Source organism: Rattus norvegicus, chromosome 2 (genome assembly GCF_021556685.1).
Source record: "Rattus norvegicus strain SHRSP/BbbUtx chromosome 2, alternate assembly SHRSP_T2T, whole genome shotgun sequence".
In the NCBI taxonomy this organism is placed as follows: domain Eukaryota; kingdom Metazoa; phylum Chordata; class Mammalia; order Rodentia; family Muridae; genus Rattus; species Rattus norvegicus.
This window is the reverse complement of record NC_141535.1, coordinates 187,220,001-187,236,460: the sequence shown is the minus strand read 5'-3', so window position 1 is coordinate 187,236,460 and position 16,460 is coordinate 187,220,001. Positions and strand designations below refer to the sequence as shown.

At 46.1% G+C, this 16,460-nt stretch overlaps 1 protein-coding gene across 9 annotated transcripts in view; it reads left to right on the top strand.

The window, feature by feature from the left end:
- Chd1l (chromodomain helicase DNA binding protein 1-like) overlaps nucleotides 1-16,460 on the top strand; it is a 58,371-nt gene that overhangs the window by 26,729 nt on the left and 15,182 nt on the right. For 7 of the 9 annotated variants that reach the window (XR_015663573.1, XR_015663572.1, XM_087624418.1 and 4 more), the window contains 5 exon segments: nucleotides 3,826-3,899; nucleotides 5,238-5,348; nucleotides 8,486-8,600; nucleotides 9,470-9,623; nucleotides 11,197-11,365. Coding sequence is in view for 5 of the 9 variants with exons in the window: in XM_087624418.1 (XP_087480544.1) it covers nucleotides 3,826-3,899; nucleotides 5,238-5,348; nucleotides 8,486-8,600; nucleotides 9,470-9,623; nucleotides 11,197-11,365 (623 nt within the window). In the remaining 4 variants the exon portion in view is untranslated. 9 annotated transcript variants of the gene reach the window in all.

Here is a 16,460-nt window from a genome sequence, read left to right as displayed (position 1 = left end):
GTTGTTAAAATGGTTTATCTGTTCCTGATTTAACTTTGATACCTGGTATTTGTCTGGAAAACTGTCCATTTCCTTCTGATTTCCCAGTTTTATTGAATATAGGCTTTCATAATAGGATCTGATGATTTTTTGAATTTCCTCAGATTCTGTTGTTATGTCTCCCTTTTCATTTCTGATTTTGTTAATTTGGACAAACTCTCTGTGCCCTCTGGTTAGTTTGGCAAAGGATTTATCTATCTTGATTTCCTCAAAGAACCAACTTTTGGTTCTCTTGATTCTTCATATAGTCCTTTTTGTTTCTACTTGGTTGATTTCAGCCCTGAGTTTGATTATTTCCTGCCTTCTACTCCTTTGGGGTATATTTGCTTCTTTTTGTTCTAGAGCTTTTAGGTGTGCTGTCAAGCTGCTGATGTATGCTCTCTCCTGTTTCTTTCTCCAGACACTTAGAGCTATGAGTTTTCCTCTTGGTTCAGCTTACATTTTGTCCCATAAGTTTGGGTATGTTGTACCTTCACTTTCATTAAATTCTAAGAAGTCTTTTATTTCTTTATTTATTTCTTTCTTGACCAAGTTATCATTTAGTAGAGCATTGTTCAACTTCCATGTATATGTGGGCTTTCTTTCTTTATTGTTATTGAAGATCAGCTTTAGTCCATGGTGGTCTGATAGGATGCATGGGTTCATTTCTATCTTTCTGTGTCTGTTGATGTCTGTTTTGTGACCAATTATATGGTCAATTTTGGAGAAGGTACCATGAGGTGGTGAGAAGAAGATATATCCTTTTGTTTTAGGATGGAATGTTCTATAGATATCAGCTAAATCAATTTGGTTCATGACTTCTGTTATTCTGTCTATGTCTCTGTTTAATTTCTGTTTCCATGATCTGTCCATTGATGAGAGTGGGGTGTCGAAATCTCCTACAATTATTTCATGAGGTGCAATGTGTGCTTTGAGCTGTAGTAAGGTTTCTTTATGTATGTAGGTGCCCTTGTATTTGGAGCATAGATATTTAGGATTGAGAGTTCATGTTGGTGGATTTTTCCTTTGATGAATATGAAGTGTCCTTCCTTATCTTTTTTGATGGCTTTTGGTTGAAAGTCAATTTTATTCGACATTAGATATCAGCTTGCTTCTTCACACTATTTGATTGGAAAGTGTTTTTTCCAGCCTTTTACTCTGGGGTAGTGTCTGTCTTTATCTCTGAGGTGTGTTTCCTATAGGTAGTAAAATGCTCTGTCCTCTTTACATATCCAGTCTGATAATTTGTGTCTTTTTATTGGGAAATTGAGTCCATTACTGTTAAGAGATATTAAGGGGGGTTGGGGATTTAGCTCAGTGGTAGAGCGCTTGCCTAGCAAGCACAAGGCCCTGGGTTCGGTCCCCAGCTCCGAAAAAGAAAAGAAAAAAAAAAAAAAGAGAGATATTAAGGAATAGTGATGGTTACTTCCTGTTATTTTCGTATTTGGAGTTGGGATTATGTTTGTGTGCTTCTCTTCTTTTGGTTTTGTTCCAAGGAGATTACTTTCTTGTTTTTTCTAGTGTGTAGTTTACCTCCTTGTGTTGGGCTTTTCCATGTATTATCCTTCGTAGGGCTGGATTTGTAGAAAGTTATTGTGTGAATTTGGTTTTGTCATGGAATATCTTGGTTTCTCCCTCAATGTTAATTGAGAGTTTTGCTGGATATAGTAGCCTGGGCTGGCTGGCATTTGTGTTCTCTTAGGGTCTGTATGACATCTGTGCAGGATCTTCTGGCTTTCATAGTCTCTGGTGAGAAGTCTCGTGTAATTCTGATAGGTCCGCCTTTATATGTTACTTGACCTTTTTCCCCTACTGCTTTTAATATTCTTTTTTGTTTTGTGCATTTGGTGTTTTGACTATTATGTGACAGGAGGTGTTTCTTTTCTGGTCCAATCTATTTGGAGTTCTGTAGGCTTCTTGTATGTTTAAGGGCATCTCTATTTTTAGGTTAGGGAAGTTTTCTTCTATGATTTTGTTGAAGATATTTACTGGTCCTTTGAGTTGGGAGTCTTCACTTTCTTATATACCTATTATCCTTAGGTTTGATCTTCTCATTGTGTCCTGGATTTCCTGTATGTTTTGGGCCAGTAGCTTTTTCCGTTTTACATTATCTTTGACAGTTGTGTCGATGATTTCTATGGTATCTTCTGCCCCTGCGATTCTCTCTTCTATCTCTTTTATTCTGTTGGTCGTGCTAGCATCTATGACTCCTGATCTCTTCCCTAGGTTTTCTATCTCCTGGGTTTTCTCTCTTTGTGCTTTCTTTATTGTTTCTATTTCCATTTTTAACTCGTTGATGGTTTTGTTCATTTCCTTCTCCTGTTTGGTTGTTTTTTTCCAGTTCTCTAAGTGATTTTTGTGTTTCCTCTTTAAGGGCTTCTACTTGTTTACTTGTGTTGTCCTATAATTCTTTAAGGGTGTTATTTATGACCCTCTTAAGGTCCTCCATCATGAGGATTAAATATGGTTTTGAATCTCTATCCTGCTTTTCCAGTGTATTTGGATATCCATTGTTTGCTTTGGTGGGAGAACTGGGCTCTGATGATGCCAACCAGTCTTGGTTTCTGTTACTTGGGTTCCTGCACTTGCCTCTCCCCATCGGGTTGTCTCTGGTGTTAGCCATTCTTGCTGTTTCTAATGGTGGTTGACCTTCCTGTTGGCCTGTGTGCCAGCACTCCTGTATACCTGTTTTCCTATTTTCTTTCAGCCAGTTATGGGAACAGAGTGTTCTGCTCTGAGGTGTTTAGTCGCTCCTGGTGGCTGGCTTTCAGCTCTCTGTGAGGGCAGCAACTGGAAGGAAGGGTACTGCCCCTACTGCTCCTAGGTCCCTGTGAGCAGGGGCCACAGGTGGCGCTAGGTGTTTTCCTCTTAAGTCGGAAATGTAAGCAGAGAGTAGTCTCCTCTAGGTTCTCAGGGGTGTCTGCACCTCTCAGGGTCTACCTCTTCCCCACTCCCGGCAGGATTTGGGTTCAGGGAGCTGTTTGACTGGTTCAGTTCAGATCCAGGCACAGATCTGGACGGCAGGGCTCCTGCAGCTGACTGCTCCCATATTCCTGTGTCTAGAGGCATTATGCAGTTTCCTCTTGGGTCAGGAATGTGGGCAAAGGTGGGCAGAAGTGGCAGTCTGTCCTGCCCTGCAGTCTCAGGATTGCCTGCACTTCGGGGTGAACAGCTCTCTCTCACACGGGAATTGGGAGCAGGGAATTGTGGGTCGGGATCAGAGAGCCTAAGACTTCATTCTTAATCCATCATTTATCTTTCTTCTTTCATCAAGTGTCTTGGGAAATGAAATGTCATTTGCCCACTTCTAAAGGAACCATCTCTGAATTTTTAATTAAAATAACTAATACGAGTGACTTTCTCCCGAATAAGATTAGCGATTGATAGATGGCTGGCCATGGTTTTCCAGGTCTTAGCATTTGCATTTGTGTTTGAATTTTACATGTTGCTCTATATAACTAATGTGTTTTATCTTGCTTTTGGCGTGAAAGCTTGTGTTACTTTCAGTTGACTGAGTTGACATTCCAGTGAGGTCTCTGGTCCATCTGGGGCTGCCCGTAGCCTGTGGTGTATTGACAGATGCCCTTGGGAATTTCTCCACTATAGCTCAAGAACTGCCACGTTGCAGGGAACAGAACATTCTTTACATAACGTTCTTAGGGTTTTCGAAGAAGGCTTTAAGTTATATTTATACCTTAGTATTTCATTTATTTATAAACTTGGGTTGTACTTTACCAAAGAATTTTGCTTGAGGGAAATATATCTTAAATATTAATAGAATTGTCACCTTTATTTTTTTCTTGCCAGGGGCCACCGGGTTTTACTCTTCTCCCAGATGACCCACATGTTGGATATTCTGCAAGACTATATGGATTACAGAGGTGATTCCCCTCACCCACCTCATTCCCTGAGTCACATACGGAACAGTCAGTCACACGAGGCGAGGGAATTACAAAGAGAAAATGTCGCCACACACTCTTCAGAGTCGCAAGCAGAGGAGGGGTGTGGAGGAAGCAGTGCAGCACAGGGGGATGTGTGGCCGGAAGTCAGCAGCTGCGCTCCCACTGCAACATGCAGGGATGTGTGGCCGTAAGTCAGCAGCCGAGCTCCCACTGCAACATGCGGGGATGTGTGGCCGGAAGTTAGCAGCCGCACTCCCACTGCAGCAAGCAGGGATGTGTGGCCGTAAGTCAGCAGCCGAGCTCCCACTGCAGCATGCGGGGATGTGTGGCCGGAAGTTAGCAGCCGCACTCCCACTGCAGCAAGCAGGGATGTGTGGCCGGAAGTCAGCAGCCGCGCTCCCACTGCAACATGCGGGGATGTGTGGCCGGAAGTCAGCAGCCGCACTCCCACTGGTTACGTGGTTTGCGGTTATGGGCACAGGGTCGGATGCTGGCAAAGTGTTACATGTATAATAGACAAGTTTCAGTGGCAGTAACTTTCAGGGTCATGAAACATTCATTTCAGCAGCAGAGCACATACTCAGAGCCACTAGACAGACGCAAATACAGACATCCCACAAAATCAACGGGAGAGGCCGGGCCAGTTCTTAATTATTTAACACTAAGGGGTGGGGGTGATACCTGAGGATTCTGCTTAGCATAAAATAAAACGGAACAGCTGTAACTGTGGTTGACCTCAAGCCCCCGGGTGAAGGGGGATGAGCTCCAGACCTCGCAGTTTGAGTTCGACTGCAGTTAAGTCCAGACTGGAACTTACTGTACTAATTATACTTGATGCTCCTCTAATGCCGTGGGGTGCCTAGGAAGGGCCCTCTTGGGAATCCCCGGAGTACAAGCAGAGCTCATGTTCAGAGTGCTCTCTCGTCTGGATCGAGATGACAGGAGGACACGCTCTCCTCCAGCTTCAGAGAAAGGCAAACACTGAGCCTCCAGACACAGTCCCTCACCTTCCCCCCATCCTTCTGCTTACCAAGCTCAGTCTGCCATGGGGCGACTGTTCACGACTACTTGGGAATGGTCAGAACTACATATTAACGCCACGTCAAGTGCATTTAAGAACATGAATATGTTCTGATGTGTTCTCTTGGAGAATGGTAGTACTGCCTCCTGAAATTCCCATGGGAATGGTTAGAGGTAGAGCTTCTGTCTGTACATGGAAAGGGTAGAACTGATGTCTGCTTTGGATTGATCTTTGTTCGTTCCCCAGAGTCCTTGGAAAGAATTAACAGGTTGCCCCGCTTTCTCCTCTTTGTCAAGGGTACAGCTATGAGCGTGTGGATGGCTCCGTGAGAGGAGAGGAGAGACACCTGGCCATTAAGAACTTTGGAAAACAGCCCATCTTTGTTTTCCTTCTGAGCACCCGGGCAGGTAGGCTACACAGGTCTTGACAAGACCAGGCAACTGGTCTGGTAGAGAGCTTGACATTCTAGCCAGTAGTCTCTAGCGTCTCTGAAAGATGGGGTTGTTACTGAGGGGTCAGAAGGAGGGAATGGAGGCCGTTGCTATGGTTGATGGAGGGGCTGGACTTGTAGCATGGGACCTTATACCCGAGCTGTGGGCCCGTCCAGGAGCTGCGACTGAAGCCTGAGTCCTTCGAAATCATTCTAACCTGCTTTGACTCCTGCCCTGGACGTCCAGAGAGATTTCCGTGGGAAGTTTTGTGCACATGCCTGGATGCCGATCTTCTTCCCAGCTCTGACAGGGGGTGCGAGAGCCAGTTCCCTTTCTCCAGGGTTACTTCTCCAACAGAGCAAAGGTTAAAATTCGGTTAGAGTAGATTGTTAGCTAATTAGAATTAGGACAATGTTTATATATATAACTTTAGTCATAAATATTATTTATCACATTCATGGGATGTTATCAGGAAGAGGGTGCCTTTAGCTTTTGGAACAGGTTTTGGATCATCTTTAAATAACTTGTTAACTCACATTCTCAGTTCTGTCACTTTATCTCTTTAAGAAACCTTTTTACTTATGTGCACGTGCCTGCTTGTTTCTGTGTGCGTGCAGGTGCACTGGGAGGAAAGAAGAGGGTGTCAGGTCTCCAGACTGGAGTCACAGTTGTGTCAGCCAGCAGACAGGGGCAAGAGCAAGAGCATGTTCTCTGCAGGAGCAGTGCGCACTCTTACCTCCTCTCCAACCCCTCGCTCCCTGTTTCTGATCAAGTGAAATCTGGAATAGACGTGGTGAATACAGAAATGTGTGTTCCTCTGTTAGAGAGAGATCAGCATCTCAACGAAAAGGTTCAGTCTTATTAGGAAGCGTTCACCGAGTGATTGGTATAAGGGCGTCTAGAAGGAGCACGGGATAGAATCTGTGGCGAGGAGATTATTTTCCAGAGTATGCCCTATAATAATAATAATAATAATAATAATAATAATAATAATAATAATGTATAATAATGTATGATGTAATCGGATCCTCTGGGCATGTCTTTCTCCCAAGGCCACAGCCTGCATCTCAGTCCTTCATTTATATCATCATCTGTCTGTAGCAGTGTGAAGAGAAACTTAGAGGGTCAGGTCAACCAGTGGGAACACAGTTCTACTTGTGATATTTAAAAATGTCATCCTTTGAGCTCTTTGTTTGAAACGTCTGAGGTTAGGAAGAACGAGCAGATCACACTGCAGTTGACTTCCTTGGAGAGCCCTGAGCAGATCCTGTAGGAGCAGAAGCACCTGGGCACTTCTTTTTGCAGAAGCAGACCATGGTACTCACTGCCATGGTTCTGCTGCAGCCATGCCGCAGTCTCAGCACTCACCATCCAGGGTCCAAGTGTCTCTGTGGATGAGTCATGTTGCCACCAGGGGGCAGCAATAGCTCATCAATATGTCTCAACAATTATGAGCAGACTTACTGAAAAGATACCACTCATGGACTTGAGTGTTAGCATGCATGCTCGCGTGGCAGGTACAGGGCCCTAGGTGCCTCTCCTGGCACCGCAGGGGAAGGGGAACCCACCCCTCGTTGAGAAGAGCTGCATTTTGATAGCCTTAACCTGGGAAGGACGGTGCACATCTTTATAGAGTGTGAGGCCCTAGGGACCAGATCACCGGTGGTGATGTTGCAGATTTCTAAATGAGACAAGTACCTGGAGCTGCTCAAAGTGTGGTGAACAAGGACAGGCTCTGGAGCTGGCGCGATGGAACAGCCTGCAGCACTGGCTGCTTAGGAAGCTCAGTGTAACCGACTGCCTCAGCCTGCAAGCTTGAGTCAGTCCTGGGCAACACAGTAGGACCCGGTCTCAAAAAAAGAAAAGAAAACAAAAAGGAAAGAAAGAAAAAAGAAAAGAAAACCTCCAAGGGCAACCACAAAAGAAAATGGACCTAACAGGTTCAAGAGCCATACATGGAAGACCCAATCTTAGCTCTTTTGTCTTCTAGCTGTGCAACTTTGAATAAGTGTTTTGACTTCTCTGTGTTTCCATCTCCCTATCAACAAAAGGCGATGATGAAAGGCTGGAGCCCATGAGGTGGTTGTGTGGGGTATGAGAAGGGTCTGTGCAAACTGCTCAAACGTAGCCAGTGATGCCTAAGTGTACTAGCCCTGCTAGGCAACCTGGCTCCCCTCAGTACTCAGTCTTTATCCACTCTTTATCCCAGGTTTGATTTTATATGAAAGCTTAATTAGAATATCCCTGCCTGGCTTGTCTTGAGACCCAGCTGGGAGTCAGTAGTCCTTCTGAGAGGTAACCTTTAATTCAAGCTCTCGGAATAAGCCCCATCAGGTTCCCTTGTTTCAGCTGTGATCTCTAATGACCCTGACAAGCGCCGGTCCATTTTGTATTAGTTTTCACATTAATCAAAGAGAAAAGGCTGTAATGTGCTTTCACGGTTCTTTTAATTCCCGGAACCCATGGTTGCATCTCACCCTGCAGCACCAAAGAAAGCCCAGAAAGTGACTGGTTGTGTCACACTACATATGGTCAGAGTGGACACGGTTACAGAACACCTGGCTAAGGCTTCTGTAGGGAGTGGGGCACACAACACAGGATGTGGGGACCAGACATGGGGACAGCACACAGTCTCTCATTCTGCCCAGGAGCAGCAGCACACCTCCTCAGCATATCAGAGATCTTGCTATAGCCTGGCTTGTGAGTGTGGGTAAGGGCTCTTCCCTTATGAACACCCACACAGATTGTCCTATGCTTACGGCTCCTTTCTGAAGGAGTCTATGTCCTTTTCTCTGCAGATTGTCCTAGGTGAAATGCAGCCAAATGTTTTAAATGAGGGGGGAGGGCAGATATAAAATTGCTTCATGCTCCCGACTCGAGCATCTTCCGTGGTTGCTTGTCAATACTCCCCCATTCTGCTGTGCGTGATGATTCAGTCCTCCCAAGTCAGGCCAGAGGAGGTTAAGGGAGCAAGTGTGACCATACCAGGCTCCAGAGCTGTGGGTGAACATCCGTCTGACTGATTTCAGTCGATCAGCGAGAGCCTGTCTGACTGTCTTTATTCTCCCGTCCTTGTCTGTGCCTGGGGTGACAGAATTCTCACCTTGTTCCAGGCGGAGTGGGCATGAACTTAACAGCAGCAGATACCGTTATTTTTGTCGACAGTGATTTTAATCCTCAGAATGACTTGCAGGCGGCTGCCCGAGCTCACCGGATCGGCCAGAACAAGTGAGTGAGTTGAGCATCGGTGGTTTTCCACTTCCTCGGTCTATTAGACACTCCTGGGCTAGGAAGGAGGGAGAAACAGAGTCCCTGGTGACGGCCCCAAATGGGGATTGGAGAGGCTCCAGTGTGAGCTTAGCTTCGCTGCCGGCCCCTGCAGCTGCCCCGGCTGGGTCACACTGTGGTCCACACTCATTCTGTTGAACAAAGAGCCAGATTATGAAAGGATTAGAAGGAATTGTTAGAAATTATTTACTCATCGAGCTAAGAACGGCATCACTATAAACAAACAAGCAAACCAACCAACCAACCAAAGGCCAAAGAAGTGAGCTCAATAATGTTCTTGTAGATTTGTCTCATATTGCTTTACTTGGGCATTTTTAATCTGATTGGCCTTTTGCTCATATGTTATGGTTTTCAATCTTGAGTTTTTATCAGTTTTATTTGTGTGTGTGTGTGTGTGTGTGTGTGTGTGTGTGTGTGCATATGCACATATGTATTTGTTTCTTGTAGGTTTTTTTTTTTTTTCTGGTTTGGTTTTTTTTTTTTTTCTCTACCTTTTTTCTAAGAGAGAAAGAAGGCCTGGCGTTGGATGGGTAAGGAAGGCCTGGGACCTTGAGGATGATAGTGACCGAGGAGGTTTTCCTTGGCTGCAGATGACATACTTCCTTTCTCCCTTTGTCCTTGCCTCCACTATTGGAAAGGTTCAGAGGTAACTGAAGGCCGGCCGTGTCTTGCAAGTACCCAGGGCCCAGTCACGGCGTCCTTCTAACAATGCCCTGTGTAGGGACGGTGCTCGCTTTTGCGTCCTTTCAGGTGTCTTCTCCTGACTTCGTACACACTTATCACACTGCTGTTGTTGGACTCGCTCACAGGTCTGTTAAAGTCATCCGGCTCATCGGCCGAGACACCGTGGAAGAAATTGTGTATAGGAAGGCGGCCTCCAAACTGCAGCTTACCAACATGGTCATAGAAGGAGGCCATTTCACCCTAGGAGCCCAGAAACCTGCAGCTGAGGCTGACTTACAGGTTAGGATCAGTTCTTACCCTCAGGCTCACCCGGTACCTGGGTAAGTTGTACCTGCCTTGGTGTCTGCTATGTGTAGGGGACTGTAGGTGTAAACATGAGCAATATGTGTGTGTGTGTGTGTGTGTGTGTGTGTGTGTATATCTATATCTATATCTATATCTCTATATCTATATATATATATATATATATATATATATATATATATAGAGAGAGAGAGAGAGAGAGAGAGAGAGAGAGAGAGAATCAAAGGGGTGGGTGCCAGGCTGTCTAACCTGGGTTTAAATCCAGGCCTCATCAGTCACTGCTTGTGTGGCTTGAAGCAGATACCATAATCTCAGGGCTATACCTTCTTTGCTTTCCTCAAAGTGAGGGCTCTATTAGTTATGTCTGAGGACACTGAAAATTAGAGGATTACAAACAAAACCCAAGGTAATCATAGCAATCGATTCTGTCTTAGTTTCTTTTCTTCTTGCTTTGATAAAACACCAGACAAAATCAACTTAAAGGAGAGCAGGTTTGTTTTAGCTCACAGTTCAGATTCAGCACGGCAGGGAAGTCAGACCTCAGGAGCCCAAAGCAGCCGATGTCATAGCTACAGTAAAAAGGCAGGGGCCATGACGGGTGTGCACAACCCCATTCTCTACGGGCCAGGATACAAATGCAGGAAGTGCTCTGCCCACTCTTGGTGCAGCTCTTCCCACCTCCGTGGACCTAATCAACACGGCTTTCCAGTGTGGCTGGAGGCATTGAGTGCAGATCTCTCCTCCGAATCCCATCACAGGTAGTTGGCTTTCTTTGGCTTTTAGTACCAAATGCAGAGTCAGTCACATTGGTTATGTACAGCAGTGTTAAATATAAATGTATCCAGATGTCGGTGCTTCAACGAACTGTGGAAGGCATTCACAAGCTATTACAGCGTACCTTAAAGGTTTCCAAGTTGCAGATACAACGGGCTAGAGATAAACATTCCAGTCATAAAGGGCAAGACGCAAGTGAGCCGGAGTTATTGTTCGAGAATATGCAGAGTCCGGAGCTAGGAAATGCCATCTGAGCCCTGTGTGAATGACCCAGTGAGTGGGTGAGGGGACTCGGAGAAGGGTGAAGGAAGGAAGCAGAAGACAGTCTCTGACTGGGTGTTGGAACCGGCCTTTGCCACAGTGGCAAGCAGGGAGCACTGTGGAAGCAGATCGACAGAGGGGTCACCCAGTGATGAGATCCAGAGGTTTAGCAGGGAGAATCCAGCTGAGTCTGACTTCTCTTGAGGTTCCTGGAAAGGCCTGTGAGGATGAGTCTTTGGGAGGGACTCTGGGAAATGCTTTAAACGACTGTCATTCTTACAAACAGCATTGGGAGTTTCTCCGTGGTGTGTTGTTATGAAGGCTGACAAAGTCAGTAACTGATAATCCTGTATTGCCCATCTGTTTACCGGTCATCTACCTGTGATGGACAGGAAATGCTGGCTGCCCGCCCATCAGAGAAGGAAGGCTCTTGTCCTAGCCATTAGCAAGTCACCCACATCTCCACGGCTTTTTTTCATCAGAATTAACTAGACTTTTGTTTTCTCCGTTAAAGTTAAGTGAGATACTCAAATTCGGCTTGGATAAGCTGCTGTCCTCTGAGGGGAGCTCCATGGATGAAATAGACCTGAAGTCCATCCTGGGAGAAACCAAAGATGGCCAGTGGACCCCTGATGCTCTGCCCGCAGCAGCAGAAGGAGAAAGCAGAGAACAAGAGGAAGGAAGTGAGTTTGTCTTAAAAACAGCCACAAACGTGCAGGGAGGTTTGGGTTGTGGTTTAGGAGGGATCAGTTCTAGAGACCGTCCTGTGGGCTGCAGAGGATGGTATCCTGTTGCTGTGGATGAACTGTTGCATTCGTTCTGTGGGACGGCTTAACTCTGAGGTCTTTGTTGTTTCTTAGTCTGGCCGACCTCTCTGGAGATGAGAGTGGGTTATTGAAGTCTCCACTATTATCGAATCAGGTCCTGTCTGACCCTGTATGTCTGGTTCTGTTTGTTTTTATTAAGTTGGGAACCCCAGTGTTGGTGTCCATATTTAAATGTCTTGTCCTTCTGATGAGCGGCTCTCCTCAGAAGTATACAGCAGCCCTCTTTCCTGACTGATTTTGGTCTGTAGTCTCGCTTTAAGTTTGCTTCCCTGACTTCCACACTTCCACCTGCAGTTGTGGTACCTCAGCCTGGCATATTTCTTGGAGATAGTAGTTAGATTTACTTTATTTTATTTTATTTGCCAGCTAGCTCATCTGTGACTCTTTGGTGAGCTGAGTTCATTTGCATTTCGGTTCTCATTGACATAGTTACTACTCTGTAATTTTGCCGGCTCCTTTATATTTGTTCTTTCCCGTCTTCTGTTAGTATTAAGGTTTGCTGTGTACTGTGTTGGGCTGAGATTCCATCCCAGCTCTCCTTTATTCTCCTTTCAGGACTTTTATTCGTTTCTATGTGTTCATGACAGACTCTCTTCCTTCCCCTCTGTGTGAGTATTCCTGGAAGTGCCTTCTGCAGTGCTGGCTTGTGCTTGCCGTGAAATCTCCCCCATCTTCCATGCTCCCCACTGCTCCACCCCTGTGTGTGTGTGTGTGTGTGTGTGTGTGTGTGTGTGTGGTCTGTCTGTATGTGGTCTATGTATGTGCTGTATATGTGTGTATGTGGTATGTGTGTGGTCTGTCTGTATGTGGTCTATGTATGTGGTGTATATGTGTGTATATGTGGTATGTGTGTGGTCTGTCTGTATAGTATGGGTGGTTGTGTGTGTGTGTGTGTGTGTGTGATATGTGTGGTTGTGTGCATGTGTGATACGTGTGGTTGTATGTGTGCGTGTGTGGGTATGGTCTGTATGTATGTGTGCATATGTGTGTATGTAGTATGTGTGTGGTCGGTCTGGGTGGTATGTGTGATGTGTGGTGTGTGGTGTGCGTGTGGTCTCTGTGTCTGTGTAGTATGAGTGTGAGCATGTGTGGTCTGTGTATGCTTTGTGTATGTCTGTGTATGGGGGTGTGTGTGTGTTTGTGTGTGTATATGTCTGTATGTGTGTGTGTGTTACAGATGCTTGTGTATACATGGATGTGTGGAAGCACATGTGGGGCTAGAAGAGGGTGTTGTGTGTCAGGATCTCTCCCTGAACTTGGAGCTCACATTTCTGTGTGAGCTGGCATCCAGCAAGGCCCAGCAATTCTCTTGTCTCAGTCCTCCACAGTGCGGGGGTAGCAGATGTGCAGGGATGACAGGTATATGGGGGTGACAGGTATATGGTGGTGACAGGTATATGGAGGTGACAGGTGTGTGTGGGTGACAGGTGTGTGTGGGTGACAGGTGTGTGTGGGTGACAGGTGTGTGGGGGTGACAGGTGTACAGAGGACCATGCCCAGCCTGTCTGTAAGTGCTAAGATCAAACTCATATCTCCATGCTTGAATGTATTTTTTTTTAAAGATTTATTTATTTTTATTTTATGTGTTTGGGCTTTTGTGTACCACATGCCCGAGGAGGCCAGAAAAGGGCACAGGGTCACCTGGGACTGGAGTTACAGGTGGTTGTGAGCTGGCACTCAGGTGCTGGGGATCAAACCTTGGTCTGCTGGGAAAAACAGCAGCTGCTGTTAACCCCCGGGCCATCTCCCCAGACCCTGGATGTTGTTGTGTTTGTTGACCCTGTCTGCCATCTTTGAGATTCTTGCTGTTTGGTGAGTGTTTTGGTGAATCCTCTTCCCTCTTTTTCCTTGTTCAGAATCTTTCGCCTTGGTTTTATTGTTTACTCCACATCGCTGCTCTTCTCCTCTGTTGGGAAACCTTCCCTCTGCGCTGCTGGCTCTCCTCCTGTCCTGGACTCATCTGTTCATGTGTAGCCCTTTCAGGTCACTGATTCTCCACCTTTGCAGTCTTTCCCAGGCGTTGTCCGTGGTTTAGTATCTTTGAGTTCAGTAGCTGGGAGGTGATTGTTGGGAGATCCATGCTGCCTTGCTTGTTCTTGCTTTTTGTTTCTGTGTTCCGATATCTTGGGCCATAGACGACCAATAGGTAGCTTTAGAGTTTGATCTGCCAGCTGGTCTCAGAGCTGTCAATCTGGGATAAGCTCAGTTGATGAGATCTGTCCTGCCACAAAGGACAGGGGCTGTCTCTCCAGCCTTCTGCCACCTGCATGCACCTGCTTGCCAGTGGCTGGCCCTCCTGCTTGCCATAGCTGCCTTGCAGGGCCTTCCCTCACCTGTGTTGTGCCAAGCCAGCTTGAAGCTCTCTCCCCATGCATGTCCCTTCATCTCACACCGTGGAGTAGGATGCTTGTTTGTTTATTTGTTTTATCAATAGAGTCTCAAGATGGCAGGTTGCTGCCTTCCAAGTGTGATTGAATTAATGGTCTCTTTGAGGCTGACCTGTAGCTGGCGGAGTTACCGTCTCACCAAAGCCTGCATCTGAGTTTTCAAGAGCCGTGGGCTTGTCTGGAGGGCCAGCTTAGCTCTGTGATAGCTTTCTGCCCTTCCTACTTCCTGCACCCCTCACCTGCTGGGGCTTTGCCTCTTCCATGCAGCTTTCTTCTCTCGCTCTTTTCTGGAAGGCTTTTGCCTCATTCCTGAGTTTCCAAAGCACCTCTTCTAGGTGAGTCTTTGGGATAAAGTCTTTTCCACTTTCTGTGACCGTTGTCACACAGAGACAGCCTTTAGTCTGCCATCTTACCCCAAACTGAATGGCTTACTTTTAGTTTATTTTATTGTGTATGAGTGTCCTGCCTGCATGTGTCTGTGCACCTCATGCATACACTGTCTGAGGTGCACATCATGCAAACACTGGCTGAGAAGGTTACACGATCCCCTGGAACTGGACTCATGGACAGTTGTTAGCTGCCGTGTGAATGTTGGGACTGAAGCAGGTCTGTTGCAAAAACAGCAGGTGTTCTTAAGTACCAAGCCACCTCTTAGTCCTGAATGGTTTGCCTTGTAAATCCAACATACACTGATCAGCAGTGCAGACTGTCATGCGCTAGACACAGGTGTGTGCATGGTTTTCTCTCCGCTTCCCGTCACCGCTTCTAGCTCAGACCACCTTCTGCCTGAGAACTCGGCCCTTATAACCTGGGGTGACAGGTAGGCCGGGCATCTCCTCTGGCTTCTCTAGAAGCTGATTTTCCACCACTTGCCTTCTCTTTCCCTTTGCTGTAGCACCGTGAGAAGGGGACACTTACCCTAACCACAGCCCCAACACACACGGAGCACGTGCCGTCCAAACTGCTTGCCTACAGTACTTCCTAGTCTCTTCATTTCCCTTTGTGGTTATTGCTCTGGTGCTCCAGGACTCTGTCTGTCCACGCTACCTCATGCTACCTCATACACCCTGCCGCCTGCTCGCCTGTTCAGTGTGTGTGTCTGGGTTTTGCAGCTGCTGGCACTGAGCTAGATGTCTGTTTTCTATTCACTTGCAAATGGGAGTTTCTAGTACTTCCTGACTCTTCCTTTTGTAGCGGGCATGGACTAGGGGGATTCTTATGGGATGCGTGGAGAAACTGGAGTTTAGGCAGCTGGTCACTTCAGGGGACACTGCTCTTTGACCCTTGTCATGTTTTATCTTTTGATTTCATACAATAGCATCCTATTTGTATTCTTCGAGACGCTTTCTTGTTCTCTAAATTGTAGCCTGCTGCCTTTCAAAGGTGTGGTATTGTCCCTGATTCTTCTTTGAGAACATTTGTTGCAGGTCTAGAACATATATTACCAGAAGGACATTTGTTGTATTTTTCAAAAGATCCCCTGCACTCTTATCCACTGCATTGCTTCTTCCCCCCTGCCCCCTGTTTTGGAATCTTTTCATTCTTGTTCATAGTCTCCTAGAGCGTGCCTGGTGTCCACTGGCAGTCTAGCCAGGGTGCTGGTACGGTGACAGGAGGCTAGCAGGCAGCACTGCTGTGAGCACATAGATGCTGCCAGGGCCCCACCCCCACATGGTGAGCCAGATTTTGCATAGAGGGAGCCGTCCTACACACTCATATTTTGAAGTGTTTAATTGGCCAGTGTAGAGACAAATACTCTAATATCATCCAGGAAGAGTGAGGGGCTGATATAAACTTTGATTTAAGCTGAAAAGAAGGGCGCATCGGTGGCTGTGTGTTGCAGTGTTTTGGGTGTGCGGATGCTCTCTTGAGGCCCCACCCGTGATACTCCACACTTGTGAATTCTAAGCTTTTGGAGGGTGGAGAGGGTCTCTCCTCAGGGTTAACATCGACTGAGCACCCCTGTTCCGCGCCCGTGGCTCATGTTAATCTGTTGCTCCCTTCAGCCACTTTACTGAGAGTGCTGGGCTTGTCCATTTACCATTGCCTCATATATCTTTCTCAAAACCCTGTTACTGCCATTTAAAGGTTTCAGGTGAAGGGAGAAATAGATGCATGTGGCTGTATTTTTAAGTTACATTTGATTACCTTAAATACCAAAGCTTACATCCATTTTTTTCAGCCATTTAGATTAATTTCAGCTTTTTTTCTCCAACATTTGCCAGAACAAAATAAAATTGCCGTGCTTTCAGAAAGATCCGTACACTTCTAAGTCAATCTGACTGCTAAAAAATTATATATTTTTAGACAGGCCAACTGCTAAGGGGAAAAATCCCCCATAGAATTAGCATTTGGAAGCTTGTCTCTGATGAACGGGTCTAGACTCCCAAGGTAGTAGGTGGCTGGACTGGCAGGGTGTATATGAGGGTCTAGGGTAGTGGTTCTCAACCTTCCTAATGCTGTGACCCTTTGATACAGTTCCTCATGTTGTGGTGACCCCAACCATACAATTACTTTTATTGCTACTTCATAACTTTAATCTTTCTGTTATGAATTGTAACATA